A 27,383-nucleotide genomic window follows, 5' to 3' on the forward strand; every position below is an offset into this window, starting at 1 on the left:
GAGTGGAGGACAAATGGGAGGAGAGAGGAGAAGGAGAAGAGGCAGGACGTGGAGCGCCAGGAGTGTGGCTTTATGGGTTCTGACGGCGTTGCTCACACTGGGCTCAGTGATGGGAGGCCAGGTGCCTTCTTAAGGCGGTCGTCCCTAGGTGAGTGTTGGGCTTACTGCGACATATACTTTGACAGCACAGGCTGCAGATATTACTATTGTCCGCAGCTGACACGTTAAAAAAAGTCCACACTGCGGAGCCATGTGTCGGCGTCCTGGGAGCGCAAAATGTGACCGTGCATGGTGGATGGCTCGCTCCAGATACATTTGCAGTCTGCTTTTTGCCTCCTGTGCACTGTGAGTTCTGCCTGCTTCTCCTCCTTCTCCTCCCTATCTACTCCTACGTCTCTCTCTCTGAACTCCTCTCCTCTTCCTCTCTTGCGGGCACCCTCATGACGTCCATCGACACGTTATCATCGTCACCTTCACCACCACTTACATTAGAGATCTCAAAGTAGGCAGCAACAGCGGGTACCACCCTCCTTGGGCTAATCTGGATACTGTCGTCAGATCGTTGGGTGGTGGCCGTTGCTATCTTCTCTTCCTCATCCGATGCCAAGAATGGCTGCACATTGGTAAGGTCTGGGAATGGATGGGAAAATATTTCCTCTGACTCGAGTGGAGCGGCTATGGTGGTGTCTTTGGGGGTGCACACAGCAGAGTGAAGAGGGTGCAAATACAGAGGATGAGGAGGGTGAAGAAGCGACTCTGGTGTGTCGTTTGACATAATCGCATGCACCTTCTCCAACTTCCCATTTAGGCTACTGCCTGGTGCACCTGCCCGACCCCTAACACCCCTTTGGAACTTCCTGCCTCTTCCTCTGTCTGTCATTTTCAAAATAACCCCTGTGCCAAAGTCCCTAGAGAAGAGCAGTATTTGTGGAAGCAGGAATATCGCAGGCCTCAATTAATATTACCGTATTTTTCGCCCTATAAGACACACTTTTTCATCCCCAAAAATGGGGGAAGAAAGTTAGTGCGTCTTATGGGGTGAATATAGGTGTAAACATGGGGTAAAAAAAGAATATCCGGCGCTCATGAGGAGTGAATTGTACCTTCAGCGCTCACATGTCTGGCGGGCGGCACTTGTACTTTGCAGGAGCGATGCGGTCTTTTCATGGGCGGGTGATCATGGGCTGCTGCAGATGGTGATGGGGCTGGTCGGCTCTGAGGGCTTTTGGTGGTGTGGGCCGGCCGGCCTCAGTAAGTGCTGGATGGTAGGGACTGGCCGGCCCGAAGCGCTGGTATGGAGGAGGAAACGGAGCGCAGGAGCAGGAAGACGAGGGGCGGAGCTGGCATGTGTGACAGGGAAGTCTGCTCCGCCTCTCGTCTCAGTCGTCAAGCTGCCTGCGCTCAGAGGTACGGTACCTGTATGCAATATTCAGAGGCTGTGTTTAGCACTTTTTCTTCCCCACATTTAAAATGCTCCTGGCTGCAGAAAGACATCCCTAAGGAAAAGCACTGTTAATAAAGTGCCACCCATAATAATAAAGTGGTGTGCCCTGCCAGAAAGACACCACTAAGGACCCCACTGTTAATAAAGTGCCCCCCCCCCCACTTTATTAACAGTGGGGTCCTTAGGGATGTCTTTCTGGCAGGGCACACCACTTTATTATTATGGGTGGCACTTTATTAACAGTGCTTTTCCTTAGGGATGTCTTTCTGCATGCAGCCAGGAGCATTTTAAATGTGAAGTGGGGGGAAGGAAATGTGCTAAACACCGATCTTGACAGCCCCCCCTCCTAATAAAGTCCCCCTCCTAATAAAGTCCCCCCCTCCTAATAAAGTGCCCCCTCCTAATAAAGTGCCCCCTCCTAATAAAGTGCCCCCCTCCTAATAAAGTGCCCCCCTCCTAATAAAGTGACCTCACTCCTAATAAAGCGACCTTACTTCTAATAAAGCGACCTCACTCCTAATAAAGTGACCCCCCCCCCCATATAAAGTGACCCCCTTATTTACGGCGTCATGCAGACATCCGTGGAGCACTGTCCATGATATCCCAGCCTGCCGTCCTGAGTGCACGAAGCGCATGGCATCATTGGTTGCTATGACACCGTTACCTTCGTGCAGGATTTCACGGACCATGCTCCATGGATGTCTGCATAATGCTTCAAAGTGTCATTGGATCCCCCCCCCCTCTTTGCCAATAAGTACTGAATGTCAGCAGCATATCACCCCCCATAAATTTGTGTCAGCAGCAGATCCTCCCATAACATTGTCATCCACTGATGTTCTTAGCTACAGTACCCCCATAATTGTAGTGCTAACAGTTCTTTTATTACTGTATTCTATTGCAGAAAATTACCGCAGTCTCCTGCTGCATACTGTACATTTCTGAGCAATGTCAAAGCAGAAAAGGCTTTCTTATAAAATTCCTTTTAAACTAGAGGTGATAAAGTACGCCAAAGAGCATGGAAACAGGGCAGCGGAGAGACATTTCGGTCCGCCTCCAACTGAAAAGATGATTCGTGCATGGAGGAAACAAGAGGATCAGTTGGAGAAAGTGGAGAAAAGTAAACACACTCTTCGTGGGTGTGCTGCAAAGTGGCCACAGCTAGACGTGGACATGAAGGAGTGGATCACATGTCACAGGAACAACAGCTTTTCAGTATCCACAAAAATGATCATCTATGAAGCCAAACGTCTTGCTGCAGAGAAAGGCATTGACGACTTCACTGGATCGGCATCTTGGTGCTACAGATTCATGAGGAGATGTGGCCTTGCTATGCACACCAAAACAAGAATTGCCCCAAAAATGCCCAAAGAATATGAGTCCAAGATTCTTTCTTTTCATAAATTTGTGCTGGACTCAAGAAAGAAACATGGCTATCAAATAGGCCAGATTGGGAACATGGATGAAGTTCCGTTAACCTTCGATGTTCCATCGAATAGGACCGTCGATGTGAGAGGCGCAAAAACTGTAACTGTAAAGACCTCTGGACACGAGAAAACGCATTACACGGTTGTCTTGTCCTGCTGCGCAGATGGCACCAAACTGCCACCAATGCTGATTTTTAAAAGGAAGACCATGCCAAAAGAGGTGATCCCACGAGGAGTGATTGTCCATGTTCACGACAAAGGGTGGATGGACGAAAATGGCATGAAAGTATGGATCGAAAAGGTGTGGTCCAAACGCACTGGAGGACTTCTGAAGAAACCTGCCCTACTAGTGCTTGACCAGTTTAGGGCACATATCACCGAATCCACAAAAACAAGATTTAAGGAAGTGAACACCCATCTAGCGGTAATTCCTGGGGGGCTTACCAGCCAGCTACAACCTCTGGACGTTTCCATTAATAAACCATTTAAAGTGTTCATGAGGGAGGAATGGAACAAGTGGATGGCAGCCGGGAACCATGACCTGACTCCCACTGGACGGATGAAGAGGCCCACCATCACCTAAGTCTGTGAGTGGGTGAAAACATCATGGCAGGCAGTTAACGAGGAAATCGTCGTCAGATCCTTTAAAAAGTGTGGCATTAGCAATGCCTTGGATGGCACTGAGGACAATATGCTGTACGACGAATCTGAAGGCAGCGATACTAGTGATACTGAGCCACAGAGTGCGATTAACCTGGACAGTAGTGATGAGGAGTTTTTGGGGTTCCCTGATGAATAGAAGAGTACTGTACCTGGACATTTAAGTCAATAATGATGGTTATTAATGCTGCTGGTTACTACTGTTAATGTTTACAGTGTTAAAATATTGGTCTGTTATTTTATTAAAATTTTTGACACACCTTTTGTCAAAAATATATTTTTTCCCTATTTTCACCCTCTAAAACCAGGTGCGTCTTATGGGCAGGTGCGTCTTATAGGGCGAAAAATACGGTATGTGGAAGCCGATATATATCGCACCCCTCAATCAGTATTTTGTGGAAACAGGTACAGAGGATATAAAAAGTCTGTTAAACCCTGTTAGAATGTCAGGTTTCTGTGATGTCAAAAAATTTGACAAAGATAAATAATTTCAGAACTTTTTCCACCTTTAATGTGACCTATAAACTGTACAACTCAATTGAAAAACAAACTTTTAGGTAGAGGGAAAAAAAATATAAAAATAAAATAATATGGTTGCATAAGTGTGCACACCCTTAAACTAATACTTTACTAATGCACCTTTTGATTTTATTACAGAACTCAGTCTTTTGGGGTTTGAGTCTATCAACATGGCACATTTTGACTTGGCAAGATTTGCCCACTCTTCTTGGCCAAAACACTCCAAATCTGTCAGATTGCAAGGACATCTCATGTGCACAGCCCTCTTCAGATCACACCACAGATTTCCAATCTGATTCAGGTCTGGGCTCTGGCTGGGCCATTCCAAAACTTCAATCTTCTTCTGGTGAGCCATTCCTTTGTTGATTGGGATGTATGCTTTGGGTCATTGTCATACTGAAAGATGAAGTCCCTCTTCATGTTCAGCTTTCTAGAAGAAGCCTGAAGGTTTTGTGCCAATATTGACTGGTATTTGAAACTGTTCATAATTCCCTCTAGCTTAACTAAGGCCCCAGTTTGAGCTGAAGAAAAAAAAAACTAAGAATGATGCTGTCATCACCATGCTTCACTGTGGGTATGGTGTTCTTCTGGTGATGTGCAGTGTTGTTTTTGCGCCAAACATATCTTTTGGAATTATGGCCAAAAAGTTCAACCTTGGTTTTATGGAGACCATAACACTTTTACCCACATGCTTTTCGGAGACTTCAGATGTGTTTTTTCAAAATGTAGCCTGGCTTGGATGTTTTTCTTCGTAAGAAAAGGCTTTCGTCTTGCCATTCTACCTCATAGCCCAGAAGAATTCGGGAGATTGTTGTCACATGTACCACACAGCCAGTACTTGCCAGATATTCCTGCAGCATGTTGCTGTAGGCCTCTTGGTAGCCTCTCAGATCAGTTTTCTTCTTGTCTTTTCATTGATTTTGGAGGGACGTCCAGTTCTTGGTAATGTCACTGTTGTGCCATATTTTCTCTACTTGATGATGTCTTCACTGTGTTCCATGGTATACCTAATGCCTTGGAATTTCTTTTGTACCCTTCTCCTGACTGATACCTTTTAACAATTAGATCACTTTGATGCTTTGGAAGCTCTCTGTGGACCATGGCTTTTGCTGTGAAATGCGACTAAGAAAATTTCAGGAAAGACCAACTAGAGCAGCTGAACTTTATTTGGGGTTAATCAGAGGCACCTTAAATGACGGCAGGTGTATGCTGACTCCTATTTAACATGATTTTGAATGTAATTGCTTAATTCTGAACACAGCTACATCCCCAGTTATAACAACCACATAATTTTTATTTATTTTTTTCTTCCCTCCACCTAAAAGATTTCAGTTAGTTTTTCAATTTAGTGGTACAGTTTATAGGTCACATTAAAGGTGGAAAAAGTTCTGAAATTATTTATCTTTTTTACATAACAGAAACCTGACATTTTAACAGGGGTGTGTAGACTTTTTATATCCACTGTATATAGAACACCTGAATCAATATTTGGTGGAAGCAGGCATATCGCACCCCTCAATCAGTATTTTGTGGAAGCAGTCATATCGCACCCCCCAAACAGTATTTTGTGGAAGCCGGTGTATTGCAGGCCTCAATCAATATTTGGTGGAAGCAGGTATATCGCACCCTTCAATCAGTATTTTGTGAAAACAGGTATATAGAAGCACTGAATCAATATTTGGTGGAAGCAGGTATATTGCACCCCTCAATCAGGATTTTGGAGAAGCAGGTATATCAAACCCTTCAATCAATATTTTGTGGAAGCAGGTATATCAAACCCCTTAATCAGTATTTTTAGGAAGCAGGTATATCGAACCCCTCAATCTGTATTTTGTGTGAACAGGTATATAGAACCCCTGAATCAATATTTAGTGGAAACAGGTATATGTGAGCCCCTTCAAACGGAGCTCACGAGCGGACACCTGAACGCAGGTGTGAAAGTAGCCTTAATCAGTACAAACCGGATTCCAAAAAAGTTGGGACACTAAACAAATTGTGAATAAAAACTGAATGCAATGATGTGGAGATGGCAAATGTCAATATTTTATTTGTAATAGAACGTAGATGACAGATCAAACGTTTAATCCAAGTAAATGGAAAAGGAAATGGAAAGAGTAATTTAAAGGAAAAATACATTGATTCAAATTTTCACGGTGTCAACAAATCACAAAAAAGTTGGGACAAGTAGCAATAAGAGGCTGGAAAAAGTAAATTTGAGCATAATGAAGAGCTGGAAGACCAATTAACACTAATTAGGTAAATTGACAACATGATTGGGTATAAAAAGAGCTTCTCAGAGTGGCAGTGTCTCTCAGAAGCCAAGATGGGTAGAGGATCACCAATTCCCACAATGTTGCGCAGAAAGATAGTGGAGCGATATCAGAAAGGTGTTACCCAGTGAAAAATTGCAAAGACTTTGCATCTATCATCATCAACTGTGCATAACATCATCCAAAGATTCAGAGAATCTGGAACAATCTCTGTGCGTAAGGGTCAAGGCCGTAAAATCATACTGGATTGCCCGTGATCTCAGGGCCCTTAAACGACACTGCACCACAAACAGGAATGCTACTGTGAAGGAAATCACAGAATGGGCTCAGGAATACTTCCAGAAACCATTGTCAGTGAACACAATCCACCGTGCCATCCGCCGTTGCCAGCTGAAACTCTACAGTGCAAAGAAGAAGCCATTTCTAAGCAAGATCCACAAGCTCAGGCGTTTTCACTGGGCCAGGGATCATTTAAAATGGAGTGTGGCAAAATGGAAGACTGTTCTGTGGTCAGACGAGTCACGATTCAAAGTTCTTTTTGGAAATCTGGGACGCCATGTCATCCGGACCAAAGAGGACAAGGACAACCCAAGTTGTTATCAACGCTCAGTTCAGAAGCCTGCATCTCTGATGGTATGGGGTTGCATGAGTGCGTGTGGCATGGGCAGCTTGCATGTCTGGAAAGGCAACATCAATGCAGAAAAATATATTCAGGTTCTAGAACAACATCTGCTCCCATCCAGACGTCATCTCTTTCAGGGAAGACCCTGCATTTTTCAACAAGATAATGCCAGACCACATTCTGCATCAATCACAACATCATGGCTGCGTAGGAGAAGGATCCGGGGACTGAAATGGCCAGTCTGCAGTCCAGATCTTTCACCTATAGAGAACATTTGGCGCATCATAAAGAGGAAGGTGCAACAAAGAAGGAGCAACAAAGATTGAACAGTTAGAGGCCTGTATTAGACAAGAATGGGAGAGCATTCCTATTTCTAAACTTGAGAAACTGGTCTCCTCGGTCCCCAGACGTCTGTTGAGTGTTGTAAGAAGAAGGGGAGATGCCACACAGTGGTGAAAATGGCCTTGTCCCAACTTTTTGGGGATTTGTTGACACTATGAAATTCTGATTCAACATATTTTTCCCTTAAAATGGTACATTTTCTCAGTTTAAACTTTTTTTCCGTGATTTATGTTCTATTCTGAATAAAATATTAGAAGTTGGCACCTCCACATCATTGCATTCAGTTTTTATTCACGATTTGTATAGTGTCCCAACTTTTTGGGAATCCGGTTTGTAGTTTTTGGAAACAGGTATATAGAACCCCTGAATCAATATTTGGTGGAAGCAGGTATATTGCACCCCTAAATGAGTATTTTATGGAAGCCGATGAATTGCAGGCCTCAATCAATATTTGGTGGAAGCAGATATATCGCACCCCTCAATCAGTATTTTGTGGAAGCAGGTATATAGAACTCCGTAATCAGCATTTTGTAGAGCAGGAATATATCACCCCTCAATCAGTATTTTGTGGAAATAGGTATACAGAACCCATGAATCAATATTTGGTGGAAGCAGTTATATCGCATTCCTCAATTAGTATTTTGTGGAAGCAGGTATATCAAACCCCTTAATCAGTATTTTGTGGAAGCAGGTATATCGCACCCCTCAATCAGTATTTTGTGAAAACAGGTATATAGAACTCCGTAATCAGTATTTTGTAGAGCAGGAATATATCATCCTTCAATCAGTATTTTGTGGAAATAGGTATAAAGAACCCCTGAATCAATATTTGGTGGAAGCAGTTATATCACCCCCCTCAATCAGTATTTTGTGGAAGAAGGTATATAGAACTCCGTAATCAGTATTTTGTAGAGCAGGCATATATCACCCCTCAATCATTTTTTTGTGGAAATAGGTATAAAGAACCCCTGAATCAATATTTGGTGGAAGCAGTTATATTGCATTCCTCAATTAGTATTTTGTGGAAGCAGGTATATCAAACCCCTTAATCAATATTTGGTGGAAGCAGGTATATCACACCTCTCAATCAATATTTTGTGGAAGGAGGTATATCTCACCCCTCAATCAGTTTTTTTGGAGCATCAGGTATATCACATTTGTTGCAAATAGTTATTCCAATAACGCTTGTCCCTCTATATACCTGCATTAGAAGCAGGTATATCCCACCCCTCAATCAGTATTTTGTGGAAACAGGTATATAGAACACCTGAATCAATCAATATTTGGTGGAAGAAGGTATATCGCACCCCTCAATCAGTATTTTGTGGAAGCAGGTATATAGAACACCTGAATCAATCAATATTTGGTGGAAGAAGGTATATCGCACCCCTGAATCAGTATTTTGTGGAAACAGGTATATGAAACCCCTCAATCAGTATTTTGTGGAAACAGGTATATAAAACCCCTTAATCAGTATTTTGTGGAAGGAGGAATATCTCACCCCTTAATCAGTTTTTTTGAGCAACAGGTATATCACATTCATTGCAAATAGTTGTTCCAATAACGCTTGTCCCTCTATATACCTGCGTTAGAAGCAGGTGTATCCCACCCCTCAATCAGTATTTTGTGGAAACAGGTGTATAGAACACCTGAATCAATCAATATTTGGTGGAAGAAGGTATATCGCACCCCTCAATCAGTATTTTGTGGAAGCAGGTATATAGAACACCTGAATCAATCAATATTTGGTGGAAGAAGGTACTCAATGATGATGTACATTGTTCTGTGTCCAAAGACTCATCTGCTGTAAGGACAGCGTCCTGACAGCACCCCAAAAAGCCCTTTTCAGGGCTGGTACATCAGTGTGCTTTTTTTTATTTTTATATATATATATATATATATATATATATAGTTAAGGCTGCATGCAGCCTGTAATTGTGGGTGGAGCGTCCTCCCGTATTTACACCCCCAGCTACAAGCAGGAGGGCGCCCGTTCGTTGCTGTTTCTGCTCGTACTTGATTCCACTTCCGGTTTCGCTACCTTCCGTGACGCCACTTCCGGTTTCGCGTCCTCGTGGGTCCCAGACCGCGGTGCCTCCGGTAAGTTGGTGCTTGGGCACGGCTGGGAGGCCTATCAGCGGTGCGGGCGCTTCTTCCCCCGCTTTGCTTCCTCCTGGCCGGACGTGCCCTGCAGCCAAGGCAGGCTCCAGGTCCTTGCACAGCAGTTCCGGTCGTGGGGCCCGTGCAGCGTCTCCGGTCATCTTTCCCCCACCATCGGGTGCTGGGCACCACTGACGCAGTGGAGGTCGATACGGCAGCACTGGGGCAACATCCGGCGCCGCGGTCCTCAGGTGGGGGACGGGTTCCCCGTGTGGATCTGAGCTCCTTGCTGACCAGTCAGGTGGCGGGGTCCTGGTCACCCCCTGTCTTCCTGGGGCTTGCGCCGCTCCTGCTGGCCATTCCTGGACCTCCGTCCCGCAAGCACCCCAGCTGTCCCTGTCACCGGGGGTCAGCATGGGGGGGTCAGGCTGTTCCCAGGGAGCGCCGTGGCGGGCGCCGCTCCCCTGTCCCCTGCAGGTCAGGGGGTGGGTTCTGCCGGCCTGCTGCGGCCCATAACCCACGCAAAAAAAAAAAAAGGAAATAATAATATACCTGTTTCTTCACAGTGGGTTCGCACTTGGGTTTGCCAAATCTGCAAATGTACGCATTTTTATGTTTTTATTCCAGGGTTGTTTCAGTATGTGAATTCCTGGAATCAGTCAGGGGTCATATGTTCCCTGAATCGCTCAGGCGTTTTTTTTTTTGTGTGGTAATTTCTTGAAGCACGCCTGTGCTCTGGCTTCCCTGAATCGCTAAGGTTTTGTTCCCTGTTTCGCTCAGGTGTCATGTTTTTCCCCGAATCACATGTGTTATGTTCCCGGAATCGCAGTTCATGTCTTCCCAGAATCACTCAGGTTTTGTTTCCCTGAATCGCTTAGGTGTCATGTTTTTCCTCAATTCGCAGGTGTCATGTTCCCGGAATTGCAGGTGTCATGTTTTTCCCCAAGTCGCAGGTGTCATGTTCCCGGAATCGCAGGTGTCATGTCTTCCCTGAATCACTCAGGTTTTGTATTCCCTGATTCGCTCAGACGTCATGTTTGATTAAATTTTTTTCTGTGATCTAATCACATTTGCAAGCCCGTGTGCATCAGGCCCACACATTCTGTATTGTGCCCACTGGCTAGTGTCTAGGCCTGCACTCATACCGCTACAGGGTGTCATTCACCCAAATACCTTGCAGAAAAAAATAATTTGATTAAAAAAAATTCTGGGATCTAATCACATTTGCAAGCCCGTGTGCGTCAGGCCAACATATACTGTATTGTGCCCACTTGTTAGTGTCTAGGCCTGCACTCATACTGTTACACGGTGTCATTCAATCAAATACCTTGTAGGAAAAAAAAATCCATGTAAAATTGATCTGTGATCTAATCACATTTGCAAGCCCGTGTGCGTCAGGCCCACACATTCTGTATTGTGCCCACTGGCTAGTGGCTAGGCCTGCACTCATACCGTTACAGGGTGTCATTCACCCAAATACCTTGCAGAAAAAAAATTCTATTGAAAAATTTTCTGTGATATAATCACATTTGCAAGCCCGTGTGTGTCAGGCCCACACAGACTGTACTGTGCCCACTGCCCACCACTTATATAGGGTGGCACAGTACCTTGCACACAATAAAAAATGACAGGCAGAGGCAGGCCACGCCGCAGGGGCCGTCGTGTTTGTGGTGCTGTGATTTCTACTGGCCCTGGAATAATGCCCAGTGTTCAGAGGTCACGTACACTGAGCCCCAAAAATTCGGAGAAAATAGTTGACTGGCTTACACAGGACACCCAATCTTCAACAGCTTCCGCTAAGAACCTTGACGCACCATCCTCCTCCAGCTCAGCTTTGGTCACCTGCTCTCAAGTTACCACTCTCCCGCCCGCCGCCACCACCACCACTACCACCACAGCCACTTCACTTGATCCCTCAGAGGAGTTATTTACACATCAGTTGGATGAAATTAGTGATGCGCAACCATTATTGCCAGGGGATGTAGATAACAGGGATATGTCTCAGTCAGGCAGCATTACACACATGGATGTACAGTGTGATGATGATCATGATGTTGTACCCGCTGCTGCTTCCTTTGCTGAGGTGCCAGATACAAATGAAGTGGTTGATGATGACTATGTGTCCGTGGATGCCACATGGGTGCCTGCTCGAAGAGAAGAACTAGAGGGGGAAAGTTCAGAAGGGGAGACAGAGAGAAGGAGGAGACGAGTTGGAAGCAGGGGGAGGTCATCGAAAGGAGCTAGTGGCACAATCAGACAGCATGTATCGGCACCCGGGGTCAGCCAGACAGCACGCCAATCAATGCATGCTGTTGCCACCACCAGAATGCCGTCATTGCAAAGCCCAGCAGTGTGGCATTTTTTTTGTGTGTCTGCCTCTGACAACAGCGATGCCATTTGCAACCTGTGCCAAAAGAAACTGAGTCGTGGGAAATCCAACACTCACCTAGGTACAACTTCTTTGCGAAGACACATGATCACACATCACAAACGCCTTTGGGATCAACGCATGATGACGAGTAGAAGCAGCACACAAGCTCAAAGCCACCATCCTCCTCCTGGTCCAGCATCTTCAGCCACGGCAACCACTGCTGTCCTCCTTGCCCCCTCTCAACCACCCGCTACTCCACCTCTCACCTTGAGTTCAATCTCATCTGCCCACAGTCAGGTGTCTGTAAAGGAAATGTTTGAGCGTAAGAAGCCAATGTCACAGAGTCACCCCCTTGCCCGGTGTCTGACAGCTGGCTTGACGGAACTCTTAGCCCGCCAGATTTTACCATACCAGCTGGTTGAGTCTGAGGCCTTCAAAAAATTTGTCGCTATCGGGACACCACAGTGGAAGGTACCCAGACGAATTTTTTTTTTTCTAATAAGGCAATCCCAAACCTCTACTCATTGATTGAAAAGGAAGTCATGGCATACAGTGCTGGGGCAAGGGTCCGTCTGACAACTGATACCTGGTCTGCAAAGCACGGTCAGGGCAGGTATATCACCTACACTGTGCATTGGGTCAACCTGCTGACGGCTGCCAAGCATGGAATGCGTGGCTCTGCAGCGGAGTTGGTGACACTGCCACAACTTGCAGGCAGGCCTACTGCCACCTCCTCTACTCCATCCTCTTCCATAACCTCTTCGGCTGAGTCCTCTTCTGCTGCGGCGTTTGGCTGCACATCAACTGAATCCCCCCAGCTCCCCAGGGGCTATTCCACATCCCGGGTACGACAGTGTCATGCTGTCTTGGGGTTGACTTGCCTGAAAGCAGAGAGCCACACAGGACCAGCAATCCTGTCCTCCCTGAACGCACAGGTGGATCAGTGGCTAACCCCGCACCAACTGGAGATGGGGAAAGTGGTGTGTGACAATGGAAGCAATTTGTTGGCGGCATTGAATTTGGGCAAGTTGTCACATGTGCCATGCATGGCACATGTGTTGAATCAAATCGTACAACGCTTTGTGTCTAAGTACCCAGGCTTACAGGACGTCCTCAAGCAGGCCAGGAAGGTGTGTGGCCATTTCAGGCGTTCCTACACGGCCATGGCACACTTTTCAGACATTCAGCGCCGAAACAACATGCCAGTGAGGCGCTTGATTTGCGGCAGCCCGACACGTTGGAATTTAACATTCCTAATGTTTGACCGCCTGCTCCAACAAGAAAAAGCCGTCAACGAGTATTTGTATAACCGGGGTGCTAGGACAGCCTCTGCGGAGCTGCTAATTTTTTTGCCACGTTACTGGACGCTCATGCACAATGCCTGTAGGCTCATGCGTCAACGCTGCAAGCGGAGTATGGGGAAGAGGAGTCAGAGGAGGAATGTGGCTTTGAGGAGGAGGAAGACCAACCACAGCAGGCATCCCAGGGTGCTCGTTGTTGTCACCTATCTGGGACCCGTGGTCTTGTACGTGGCTGGGGGGAAGAACAGACCGTCAATGACATCAGTGAGGAGGAGAAACGGGAAATGAGTAGCTCGGCATCCAACCTTGTGCAAATAGGGTCTTTCATGCTGTCATGTCTGTTTAGGGACCCTCGTATAAAAAGGATGAAGGAGAACGACCTGTTCTGGGTGGCCACGCTACTAGACCCCCGGTATAAGCAGAAAGTGGTGGAAATGTTACCAAATTACCGGAAGTCAGAAAGGATGCAGCAGTTCAAAACAAAACTAAAAAATATGCTTTACACAGCTTATAAGGGGGATGTCACAGCACAACGAGAATCTAACTGGGGAAGAGGTGAAAGTAATCCTCCTCCTACTACGACCACGGCGGCAAGAACAGGACGCTTTACAGATGTGGTGTTGATGGAGGACATGCAGAGCTTTTTCAGTCCTACACATCACCACAGCCCTTCGGGATCCAGCCTTAGAGAACGACTCGACCGACAGGTGGCAGACTACCTCGCCTTAACTGCAGATATCGACACTCTGAGGAGCGATGAACCCCTTGACTACTGGGTGTGCAAGCTTGACCTGTGGCCTGAGCTATCCCAGTTTGCGATAGAACTTCTGGCCTGCCCCGCTTCAAGTGTCCTGTCAGAAAGGACCTTCAGTGCAGCAGGAGGCATTGTCACTGACAAAAGAAGTCGCCTCGGTCAAAAAAGTGTTGATTACCTTACCTTCATTAAGATGAATGAGGCATGGATCCCGAAGGGACTGACAGTAGGGGATACGTTTAACTAACAAAAGGCCTGATGACATGCCTTGGCCTCAAAATGGTACCCATGCTGCTGTATTTAATGTCTGCATACCGGATGACTTTCGTGAATTCTCCGCCACCAACTAGGGTTCAAGCTGCAATGTTTTAGTCACCTTTCTGCCTTGAAAACATAAATTTTTCCGGCCACTGCTACAACAGCGGCTGCAACAATAACATTGTTTTACAAGCATGTGTACATGCCTAATTTTTCTGGCCTCTGGTGCTGCACTGTGGCTGCAAAAACAAAAACAAAACAAAAAGGCACATACAAGTGTCAATTCCCCTTTCGTGATCGTTACCTTGTTGTGGTGAAGGGGCTTGCGTATCACAATGAAGCGATCATCACCTCTATGAGTGTGTTGGCAATGTTGCCACACCCCATATGATAAGGCCGTTGCTTCATTATGATCAGACCAAAAGCGATCGGGACGGCTGGATGTTTTTTCATAGAAAAAACGTACATTTTTTTATTTTGTTTTTTTAAGTTGTATGGGTGGGTTTTTAATACATAAAATAAAAAAATCATAATAAAGTCTCTTAATAGTTTATTAGAAATAATGCAGACAATTTAAAAAATCCCTATCAATTCCAATACAAATCAAGTACAAAGCTCAGAACAAAATTATTCCAGGATGTCGTAATGGTTCGTTAATTTGACAATGGTTAATCAATTCGACACACGTCCCCGGATAGGGGATGTAACAGGGATTAAACTGATAGGAATAGTACTAGTTAAGACACCACTCATATAGTAGGGTGTCACAGCACATTGCTCCGTGCACGCGCAGTGCCCCAACTTGGGAGTAAGAGGACCAACCAAGCTGCTTTTTCCATCTCCCGGTTCCTAAAATCATTTCAGTTTGGTGTATCAGAGTTTGGTCTGTCACTGTGAAGGCAGTCGAAGGTACCCGGGCTTAAATTTTTTTTCACAAAAGGCAATCCCACCCTCATATGGGACGTAACAGGGATTAAACTGATGAGAATAGTACTACAGAAAATAGCACTTATATCGGGTGTGACAGTAAATTGCACGGCGCAGACGCAGTGACCGTGGCGTGGATTTAAACAAATGGGAGGGAGCCAGCGTTTTTTTAACCATCTCCCCGTTCGAAAAATCAATTTAATAAATGGACCCCATATTGGGGACGTCACGTAACAGGGATTAAACTGATGAGAATAGTACTACAGAAAATAGCACTCATATCAGGTGTGGCAGTAAATTGCAAGGCACAGATGCATTGACCGTGGCGTGGATTCAAACAAAGGGGGGGAGCCAGCAATTTTTTAACCATCTCCCCGTTCAAAAAATCTATTTAATAAATGGACCCCAGATTGGGGACGTAACAGGGATTATACTGATGAGAAGAGAGAACTACAGGAAATACCACTCATATCGGGTGTGACAGTAAATTGCACGGCGCAGACGCAGTGACCGCGGCGTGGATTCAAACAAAGGGGAGGGAGCCAGCATTTTTTTAACCATCTCCCCGTTCGAAAAATCCATTTAATAAATGGACCCCAGATTGGGGACGTAACAGAGATTAAACTGATGAGAAGAGAGAACTATAGAAAATAGCACTCATATCGGGTGGGACAGTAAATTGCACGGCACAGGCGCAGTGACCATGGATTCAAACAAAGGGGAGGGAGCCAGCGTTTTTCTAACCATCTCCCCATTCAAAAAATCAATTCAATTCACCTTTCCGGGACCCTTGGTGTTGTACGTGGCTGGGTGGAGGAAGAAACCTTCAATGACATCAACGGGACATGGCTAGCTTGGCATCCAACCTTGTGCAAATGGGAAGTTTGCGGTTGGGCAAATGGACTGTTTGCGGTTGTTTGGGGGTGCATTAAAAGGGGAGTTTGGTCTGTCAATGTCTGTGAAGCGGGCGTAACCCTTACACTACCTGATCGATACAACATCATACCTGATCGTATACACACACTGGATGTTTTAAACCACGTTGTTCAAAAAAAAAATTGGATTGTTAGGTGATTTATGGATTAAAATCCAACTCTGCGTCAACTATGTAATTTTCCATGGGAGTTTTGCCATGGATCCCCCTCCGGCATGCCACAGTCTAGGTGTTAGTTCCCTTGAAACAACTTTTCCATCACTACTGTGGCTAGAAAGAGCCCCTGTGGGTTTTAAAATTCGCCTGCCTATAGAAGTCAATGGCGGTTCGCCCGTTCGCGAACATTTGTAGAAATTCGCGTTCACCGTTCGTGAACGGAAAATTTTATGTTTACGACATCTCTATACTCGCAATCAGTAATTTGTGGAAACAGGTATAAAGAACCCCTTAATCAATATTTGGTGGAAGCAGGTTTATCGCGCCCCTCAATCAGTATTTTGTGGAACCCGGTGTATCACAGGTCTCAATCAATATTTGGTGGAAGCAGGTATATCGCATTCCTCAATCAATATTTTGTGGAAGCTGGTATATAGAACACCTGAATCAATATTTGGTGGAAGCAGTTATATCGCTCCCCTCAATCAGTATTTTGTGCAAACAGGTATTATCAAACTTCTTAATAAGTATTTTGTGGAAGTAGGTATATCGCACCCCTCCATCTGTATTTTGTGGAAGCAGGTATATCAAACCCCTAATCAATATTTTGTGGAATCAGGTATATAAAACCCATTAAGCAGTATTTTGCAGTAGCAGGTATATCGCACCCCATAACCAGTATTTTGTGGAAATATGTATATAGAACCACTGAATCAATATTTGGTGGAAGCAGGTATATCGCACCCCTCAATCAGAATTTTGTGGAAGCCGGTGTATCACAGGCCCCAATCAATATTTGGTGGAAGCAGGTACAGTACAGACCAAAAGTTTGGACACACCTTCTCATTCAAAAAGTTTTCTTTATTTTCATGACTATGAAAATTGTAGATTCACACTGAAGGCATCAAAACTATGAATTAACACATGTGGAATTATATACATAACAAAAAAGTGTGAAACAACTGAAAATATGTCATATTCTAGGTTCTTCAAAGTAGCCACCTTTTGCTTTGATTACTGCTTTGCACACTGTTGGCATTCTCTTGATGAGCTTCAAGAGGTAGTCACCTGAAATGGTTTTCACTTCACATGTGTGCCCTGTCAGGTTTAATAAGTGGGATTTCTTGCCTTATAAATGGGGTTGGGACCATCAGTTGCGTTGTGGAGAAGTCAGGTGGATAGTCCTACTGAATAGACTGTTAGAATTTGTATTATGGCAAGAAAAAAGCAGCTAAGTAAAGAAAAATGAGTGGCCTTCATTACTTTAAGAAATGAAGGTCAGTCAGTCCGAAAAATTGGGAAAACTTTGAAAGTGTCCCCAAGTGCAGTCACAAAAAGCATCAAGCGCTACAAAGAAACTGGCTCACATGCGGACCGCCCCAGGAAAGGAAACCAAGAGTCACCTCTGCTGCGGAGGATAAGTTCATCCGAGTCACCAGCCTCAGAAATCGCAGGTTAACAGCAGCTCAGATTAAAGACCAGGTCAATGCCACACAGAGTTCTAGCAGCAGACACATCTCTAGAACAACTGTTAAGAGGAGACTGTGTGAATTAGGTCTTCATGGTAGAATATCTGCTAGGAAACCACTGCTAAGGACAGGCAACAAGCAGAAGAGACTTGTTTGGGCTAAAGAACACAAGGAATGGACATTAGACCAGTGGAAATCTGTGCTTTGGTCTGATGAGTCCAAATTTGAGATCTTTGGTTCCAACCACCGTGTCTCTGTGTGCGACGCAGAAAAGGTGAACGGATGGACTCTACATGCCTGGTTCCCACCGTGAAGCATGGAGTAGGAGGTGTGATGGTGTGGGGGTGCTTTGCTGGTTACACTGTTGGGGATTTATTCAAAATTGAAGGCATACTGAACCAGCATGGCTACCACAGCATCTTGCAGCGGCATGCTATTCCATCCGGTTTGCGTTTAGTTGGACCAGCATTTATTTTTCAACAGGACAATGACCCCAAACACACCTCCAGGCTGTGTAAGTGCTATTTGACCATGAAGGAGAGTGATGGGGTGCTGCGCCAGATGACCTGGCCTCCACAGTCACCAGACCTGAACCCAATCGAGATGGTTTGGGGTGAGCTGGACCGCAGAGTGAAGGCAAAAGGGCCAACAAGTGCTAAGCATCTCTGGGAACTCCTTCAAGACTGTTGGAAGACCATTTCAGGTGACTACCTCTTGAAGCTCATCAAGAGAATGCCAAGAGTGTGCAAAGCAGTAATCAAAGCAAAAGGTGGCTACTTTGAAGAACCTAGAATATGACATATTTTCAGTTGTTTCACACTTTTTTGTTATGTATATAATTCCACATTTGTTAATTCATAGTTTTGATGCCTTCAGTGTGAATCTACAATTTTCATAGTCATGAAAATAAAGAAAACTCTTTAAATGAGAAGGTGTGTCCAAACTTTTGGTCTGTACTGTATATCACACCCGTCAATCAGTATTTTATGGAAACAGGTATATAGAACACCTAAATCAATATTTAGTGGAAGCAGTTATATCGCACCCCTCAATCAGTAATTGTGGAAGCAGGTATATCAAATCCCTTAATCATTATTTTGTGGAAGCAGGTATATCGCTCCCCTCAATCTGTATTTTGTGGAAGCAGGTATATCGCACCACATAATCAGTATTTTGTGGAAACATGTATATAGAACCACTGAATCAATATTTGGTGGAAGCAGGTAAATTGCACTCCTCAATCAGAATTTTTTGGAAGCCGGTGTATCGCAGGCCTCAATCAACATTTGGTGGAAGCAGGTTTATCGCACCCCTCAATTAGAATTTTGTGGAAGCCGGTGCATCGCAGGCCTCAATCAATATTTGGTGGAAGCAGGTTTATCGCACCCCTCAATCAGTATCTTGTGTAAACAGGTATATAGAACCCCTAATTAGTATTTTGCAGAAACAGGTATATCGCACTCCTCAATCAGTATTTTGTGGAAGCAGGTATATGAAACCCCATAATCAGTATTATGTGGATGCAGGTATATCTCGCCACACAATCAGTTTTTTTGGAGCAACAGGTATATCACATTTGTTGCAAATAGTTGCTCCAATAACGCTTGTCCCTCTATATACCTGCGTTAGAAGCAGGTATATCCCACCCCTCAATCAGTATTTTGTGGCAACAGGTATATAGAGCACCTGAATCAATATTTGGTGGAAGCAGGTATATCGCACTCCTCAATCAGTATTTTGTGGAAGCAGGTATATGAAACCCCTTAATCAGTATTTTGTGGAAGCAGGTATATGAAACCCCTTAATTTGTTTTTTGGGGGGCAACAGGTATATCACATTTGTTGCAAATAGTTGTTCCAATAACGCTTGTCCCTCTATATACCTGCGGTATATGCAGGTATATCCCACCCCTCAATCAGTATTTTGTGGAAACAGGTATATTGAACACCTGAATCAATATTTGGTGGAATCAGGTATATAAAACCCATTAAGCAGTATTTTGTAGTAGCAGGTATATCGCACCCCATAACCAGTATTTTGTGGAAATATGTATATAGAACCACTGAATCAATATTTGGTGGAAGCAGGTATATCACACCCGTCAATCAGTATTTTATGGAAACAGGTATATAGAACACCTAAATCAATATTTAGTGGAAGTAGTTATCACACCCCTCAATCAGTATTTTGTGGAAGCAGGTATATCAAATCCCTTAATCATTATTTTGTGGAAGCAGGTATATCGCTCCCCTCAATCTGTATTTCGTGGAAGCAGGTATATCGCACCACATAATCAGTATTTTGTGGAAACATGTATATAGAACCACTGAATCAATATTTGGTGGAAGCAGGTATATCGCACCCCTCAATCAGAATTTTGTGGAAGCCGGTGTTTTGCAGGCCTCAATCAATATTTGGTGGAAGCAGGTTTATCGCACCCCTCAATCAGAATTTTGTGGAAGCCGGTGTATCGCAGGCCTCAATCAATATTTGGTGGAAGCAGGTTTATCGCACCCCTCAATCAGTATCTTTCGGAAACAGGTATATAGAACCCCTTAATTAGTATTTTGCAGAAACAGGTATATCGCACTCCTCAATCAGTATTTTGTGGAAGGAGGTATATGAAACCCCATAATTAGTATTATGTGGATGCAGGTATATCTCACCACACAATCAGTTTTTTTGGAGCAACAGGTATATCACATTTGTTGCAAATAGTTGTTCCAATAACGCTTGTCCCTCTATATACCTGCGTTAGAAGCAGGTATATCCCACCCCTCAATCAGTATTTTGTGGCAACAGGTATATAGAGCACCTGAATCAATATTTGGTAGAAGCAGGTATATCGCACTCCTCAATCAGTATTTTGTGGAAGCAGGTATATGAAACCCCTTAATCAGTATTTTGTGGAAGCAGGTATATGAAACCTCTTAATTAGTTTTTTGGGTGGCAACAGGTATATCACATTTGTTGCAAATAGTTGCTCCAATAACGCTTGTCCCTCTATATACCTGCGTTAGAAGCAGGTATATCCCACCCCTCAATCAGTATTTTGTGGCAACAGGTATATAGAGCACCTGAATCAATATTTGGTGGAAGCAGGTATATCTCACCCCTCAATCTGTATTTTGTAGAAGCCGGAGTATCGCAGGCCTCAATAAATATTTCATGGAAGCAGGTATTTCGCACCCGTCAAACAATATTTTGTGGAAGCAGGTATATAGAACCCCTTAATCAGTAATTTGAAGAAGCAGGGATATCACACCCCTCAATCAGTATTTTGTGGAAACAGGTATATAGAACCCCTGAATCAATATTTGGTGGAAGCAGGTATATCGCACCCTTAAATCAGTATTTTGTGGAAGCAGGTATATCGCACCGCTCAGTCAGCTTTTTGGGGGGCAACAGATATATCACATTCGTTACAAATAGTTGTTCCAAAAACGCTTGTCCGTCTATATACCTGCGGTATAGCAGCAGAACCGCACACAACTGTATATAAGTATATTATAGGTATATCACACCCCTTAATTAGTTTTTGGGGGGCAACTGTTATATCACACTGGTTGCAATTAGTTATTCCAATAGCATTTGTCCCTCTATATAGCTGCGGTATCTCGGCACAACCGCACACAACTGCTGCACAATACAAATGCACTATAATATACTTTCTATGTTAGAAAGTATATTATAGGTATATCACACCCCTCAGTATATCCCACCTATCGATAGCAAACCTATACCAGTCCTTAAAGGGACTTTTGTGGCCCTATTAGCTAGCATTTGGTGTCCCTAACAGTCTGTCTCTGCTCCACAAAGCAACCTCTTCCTACACTGGCAAAACACAGAATGTAAAATGGCTTCCAGATCGGATACTGTTATAGGGTGGGGGTGTGTCCATGTGCTAAAACGTCTCAATTTGCTGTCTTGTCCCACCTGATAAATGTGTCATGGGTCAAAGTTCGGCGCAATGCAGAAGAATATGGCACATGCGAATATCGCTATATGTTCGCATGTTCGGCGAATCGCGAACAAGCAAAATTTGCTGCAAAACCACCGCCTGGCGAACCACAAAGCCATCTCTATCTGTCAGAGCAGCAACTGCATCAAGAACTGGAGCTTGGGCTTCTGACTAACTATATGGTGACATTTTGGAGATATAGCTGGCTTATTCACAGACATTTCAGCAGACCTAGCAGGTTCTGGTTGTGGGTATTTCCCCAGAATACTGATAGCTAGCTCTTTGAAGTCTAGGAAGGTAGAACTTGGGTGCTGTGCAGCTAACATCTTTAACTGGCTCTTTAAGGTTTCTGTCCTAACACCCTTAATTAATTGTTCTCTCAGTGTTTTATCTTGATCCTGTGCTTCATGGGGGTCTACCTGTATAACATCTCACAGGCTACTTTCACACTCGCACTTTGGCTTTCCATTTGTGAGATCTGTCATGGGCTCTCACAAGCAATCCAAAATGGATCAGTTTTGCCCTAATGCATTCTGAATGGAAAAGGATCCGCTCAGAATGCATCAGTTTGCCTCCGATCAGTCTCCTTTCCGCTCTGGAGGCGGACACCAAAGCACTGCTTGCAGCATTTTGCTGTTCACTTGACGAAATTGAGCCAAATGGATCTCTCTGACACAATCTGGCACAATAGAAAATGGATCCATCTCCCATTGACTTTTAATGGAGTTCATGACGGATCCGTCTTGGCTATGTTACAGATAATACAAACGGATCCGTTTATGACGGATGCATGCAGTTTTATTTAGTATTATTGTAACAGATGCTGCAAGCTTAAGCAGTGATCTGAGAGCACACATATATTGTTTATACTAAGGCACAAAGGATTTTGATCCTGTTCGTGACGCCAAAATTATGCAGTGGACCGGACCGCAGGGGCAGTATGTGAGTGCACGGTGGGCTGATTGGGGTAATGGTTGTACTAACGGTTTTGTAGCTCCCTGGGTAGGCGTGCAGTGATGGGGAAGACAGCACTAAATCCTCTCTATTGTAGGGAACACCAGCTAGATGGAAGTTGACGTGCCCTTGATGGTAGTGGGTATGCTTAGGGTGCTTTGGTGGCTGGGCCCCTGTGGTCGTGATGCCAGCCCAGTGAGGTGCAATTAGGATATGATGTAGAATAAGGAGACCAAGTTTCTTAACAAACTCCCAGTACTTTACTGAAGCTTATCCAAATGTCATCAATTTATGCAAAAGTAATTTACAGCAAGACAGCTTTTACAGTGATTCAGACTAGTTCCCAGAAGTTGCATAAGGAACAGTTTTCTATGACAATCAATCTTTCTCCCTTATTTATCCAGGCTATAGGAATGTACTATGTCTGCTGTACTGCATAATCATATACTTCTGTATCCTCTCTAGGAATACTATATGCTGACAGATGGCCTTTCTGTCCTTGGTTATGGTGGGTAGCTTGTAGCTTAGAATCTCTCCACCTAATGCAAAGGAGACTAGAGTCTGATAAACAACAGTTACCTTCCTTTGACAATATTATCTCTCCCTCTCTGAGTGTCCTGGTTACTCTGTAATCTTTTCCTTCTATGGGCTGGTTCATGGAACTAACTATGGAGCTTGGATAGCTCTCCAAAATGGCTGCTGAGGTCAGACATCATACACACTGACCTCCTTCTCCTCTGTACTGTGAGCAGGGTAAAGTCATCCCTGGGAGGCTTGTTAGAACCTCCCCTTCCCTATGCAACTTTATTGGAACTCCTATACAAGCACAATTTACTTATAACATGATCACAGTATTAAGCGTTGTGTTTCAGGACACTGGACTTGTAGCAGGTTTGCCAATTGTAACTTGAGGAGTCCTCCTTTCTATATCTGTCTATACTTTGCCCACACTCTAGCAATCAGGTATTGGATATAATAACTTCTTACTTGTAATTAGCAATCCAGAGGGAGGTCTCCCTAACGGTAGGCAAAAACCTTCTGCTCCATTGTTTGTATAGGATGCTTTCATATACTCTGATCCACAATGTCCATAGAGGCATGTGGTAATGAACAACCTTGCGCCTAGTTGTCCGGCTGTGTCCAGGTGCTTTTAGTCTTCTCCCTGTTACTGGTGCTGTGGAGTCCATAAACAAATGCAGTTTCTATCTCCACTAGACTTGCTCTATATACAGACATTTACTCACTGGTCTGTGCTAGGTAGCTATAAGAATTTGGCCCACACTCCCTCGGCTTGATCAGGGCCAAGGGGCTAAAGTGGCAGCTACATATAGGACTTTTCCTGTTCACCTCCTCCATTAACTTGCTTCCTTCTGTTCTCCTGTTCTACACTCCATAGACACACCCTCAGCTATATATATATATATATATATATATATATATATATATGTGGTGCCAGCACCACCTAGGGGCGAATAGTTGCAATGACACTAAACGGCCTGCTATGAGGAATTACAGCTTGATACCACAATACATTGATATGACCAGGGGCGTAGCTATAGGGGGTGCAGAGGTAGCAGTCGCTACCGGACCCAGGAGTCTGAGGGGCCCAAAGACCCTTGTGCCAAATAAGAAGACACCGGTATTTTATCAATAATTTGGCATGGAGGGGGGGTGCCATTTTAATTTTTGTCTAAGGCAGTACGAAGGCTACGTGCTTCCCTGCTCCTGGCCACAAAGCACTGAGGTAAGGGGGGCCCAAGCTACACTCTAGCATCAGGGCCCATGAGCCTTTAGCTATGCCCCTGGATATGACCTTTCAAAAGTTTAAAGTGCCCACGTGTAGCACATCGTGGGTGTAACGGACCGTTTCTGCAGACAAGGGGTTAAAATCCGTTTAGTCGATATGCCCCTTTCCGAGAGACAGGCACAGCTACTGCAGAACACCAACCTCCCGAACTGGATACAAAATAGCACTCCAAACTGGAACCTCGCAAATAGCTGTCATCAGACGAACAGGAAAAGCGTACAGTCAGCTTACACTCCTGGCAATCAGTCTCTAACAGCATACAGGGAATCCCCCCAATAACGAGACAAGGCTCCGTCTTGAGAGTCTAGCAGTGGTCTGAAGTGCTGGCACACCCAGCCTAGTTTTTATTAGTTGTTGCAAATACAGGACAGATACATAACATCCCCACAATGCATCATGGTTTCCTCCTCTCTGTCCCGGAGACAACCGAGACCAATCCAATTATCTCTCAGGACAAAGGGGAGGTCGCCAATACACATGTGGAGACAACAGGACAGACATCACCATTTAAACACACAATGGGACAATGGGACAATAGAAACACACCCACACAAAATCCTCCTCTCTGCCGATGATGATTATTTGAACACAAGGGCGAATATAATTATCAAAGGCAGAGAAATACAGTTTTATAAAACATATCACAGGAACCCCAAAACATGCAATAACCCCATAACCAATATATCATCGGAACCCACATCCCACATCCGTTCAGTAGTTTGGAAGATACAGTTACACTGAAAATATACAAGTTATACCGAAAATAGTCACTAATAAATGTGTCCCCTGTTTGGTAGTTTCAAACTACTGAATGATGTCTCTGTGCACCAAATACAGGCAAGATAGCACCGTGTTGAAAAGTCAGAACAGTGTCTGTGAGCTAAAATGGCCGCTATCTATTGTTCTCACCATGTGCTTCATCCAAGCAAGTAAGGCAGAGGATGCAATCCAGGGACAGAGGGCTCCGTCCCAAGTGCCTTAAGACCCAATAACTTAAGGGACCATAATCCCAGGGCAGGAGGCTGGTAAACAGCCCCTTCCAAAACACCGTGGCGAGGTTGGTTTCGCCACAGTGGGACACTGCACAATGACTTTTAAAACAGAATGTATTTGTATAGTTCGCATAACTACAAACCAAGGGAAAGACATGGAAACTTACATATACACTTTCTATCATATACTCTTCTAGGAATTCTGTTGGATTTGATTTCCTCAAAATGGTCTGTAATCACTTTGAACAATCTCCTGATATTGGGAAGGCTCTACTTCTGCAAATTGAAATTTTACTGAAGAAGGGGAAAGAATTTCTTGCACGACAAAAAGTGGAAGATTTAATCACAGGTATGGAAAAGAACTAGGATAAAGTGTGTATTATGGATTGCAGGTTGGATCAGGGGCATAACTACTGCTGTAGCAGCTGCTGGTTGTATGACGGGCATGAACAGTCCTGACTAGTCACAGAGGTGGGGGGGCTTTGTGGGGAGGAGTTGCTTGGGGGTCTTTTCTAGTTACACCCTTGTGTATTGTTTTGTTAGTTAACCTCCCTGGCGGTCTAATTCCTGTAGTATTTTCATACCCGAAGCGGTACATTCTTCCAGAACTCGGGAAATGCTCATGCGGACAGCACACTGTGTGCTGTCAGCATCCATTCCTGCCCCGTTCTAATTAACCCATGGTAATCCCGAGTGTGGTTCGGGGTTACCGCTTCTTGCAGTGTAATTTAACCCCCAGCCACACTCGAGATTATCGCTAGGGAGGTTAATATGATGGAATTGAAGGGGAACCTGTCACTATGAAAATGCAGTGCAATATATATGCTGCATATTACATAATTCCCAACTTATGGGATGGTCAAAGAGAGATACTTTTGGTTCATTGTGCGAAAGATCACAATCTATACACTTGCATAGTTTTCTCTTACAAAACAGCACAAAATTAATCTGAATTTCTAAAATCCCAATTGCATCAAATAATGAATACGACGGGCTTGAATATACAGAGAGGAAGCAGACAAACAGTTTCTGGATCAATATTATAAATGTAACTATGTAAATCTATTCCTCAGATCAAAAAGAGGGACATTTAAGGAGCAAAGAGGAACAGAGGGACTGTTCCTCCAAAAGAGGGACACTTGGGAGGTCTGATATTATAAAGCAGGAGGATCGATACATTGATTGATGCATTATTTTTTAAGGGAAAAGACTCAATATAACTTGTAATTTATTCATTTAACCCCTTTACCCCCAGCACCATAATAGTACGGGGCTAGGAGGGTTATTAAAAATGGCGCCCGCTCCTGATCAAAAAGTCATACACACCCCAGAATGGTGTCATTGAAAAGTTCAGATTGCCACGTACACATAATTACAAAAAAGTTATAGGGGTCAAAATATGGTGACAAAAAAATAAAACAGATTTGTTTCCCATATTTTAATTTGTACTGACCTGTAGAATAAAAGTAACTGGTAAGTTTTATCGCACATCGAACGTCATAAATAAAAAATTTCAGGGCAGAAAAAGCCCCTTCATCAGGTACAGACTGCTCATACAATAAATACAACTTCAAGACACACTTAAATACATAAAAAAATGACAAAATGGCATAGAAAGGGGAGTGGAGGGGGAGGTCCTGACCCCTCCACATGTCAAATGCTGAATCTGCAATCCAGCTTGCTAATCAGTACCATCTTTAAATAAGGCTCATTGTTGAATAAATCATTGGTGGTTAGTGTGGCATAAATAAAAAAATCATAAAGACAAACTTGCTTAGGGACGTTGGAGCGGTGTCCGTCTGAATGATAAAGCCAAACACATCGCTCTGCTAGGTGAGGTCATGTGATTGCAGCGGCGGTCACATGACCGCTCCATCACCCAGCAACAGGACGCTACTCCTCCCGCCCTGTTAGGATGGGCGGGCGGGCGGGAGGAGGGGGCGCATCGGAGGAAGCAAGCGGTGTTGGTATTTCCTATGCCGCTCGTGGATGGAAGGGAGAATGGGGGAAATTGAATAGGAGGAGAAGGGGAAATAAAGGAAAAACTCAGAAGAGGCTGCAGAGGAGGCAAGGGCAAAAAAAAAAAAGTGAAATCTCCCGAGCCACCAGTTAAAGAAA

At 44.3% G+C, this 27,383-nt stretch overlaps 1 protein-coding gene across 1 annotated transcript in view; it reads left to right on the plus strand.

Moving 5' to 3' along the window:
• The window catches only part of TEX11 (testis expressed 11), a 1,226,647-nt gene that overhangs the window by 620,725 nt on the left and 578,539 nt on the right, over positions 1 to 27,383 (plus strand). The window contains exon 12 of the mRNA XM_044268992.1: positions 25,463 to 25,614. Coding sequence (XP_044124927.1) covers positions 25,463 to 25,614 — 152 coding nt within the window. The remainder of the gene's footprint in view (positions 1 to 25,462; positions 25,615 to 27,383) is intronic.

Source organism: Bufo gargarizans, chromosome 9, assembly GCF_014858855.1.
Source record: "Bufo gargarizans isolate SCDJY-AF-19 chromosome 9, ASM1485885v1, whole genome shotgun sequence".
Taxonomy (NCBI): Eukaryota; Metazoa; Chordata; class Amphibia; order Anura; family Bufonidae; genus Bufo; species Bufo gargarizans.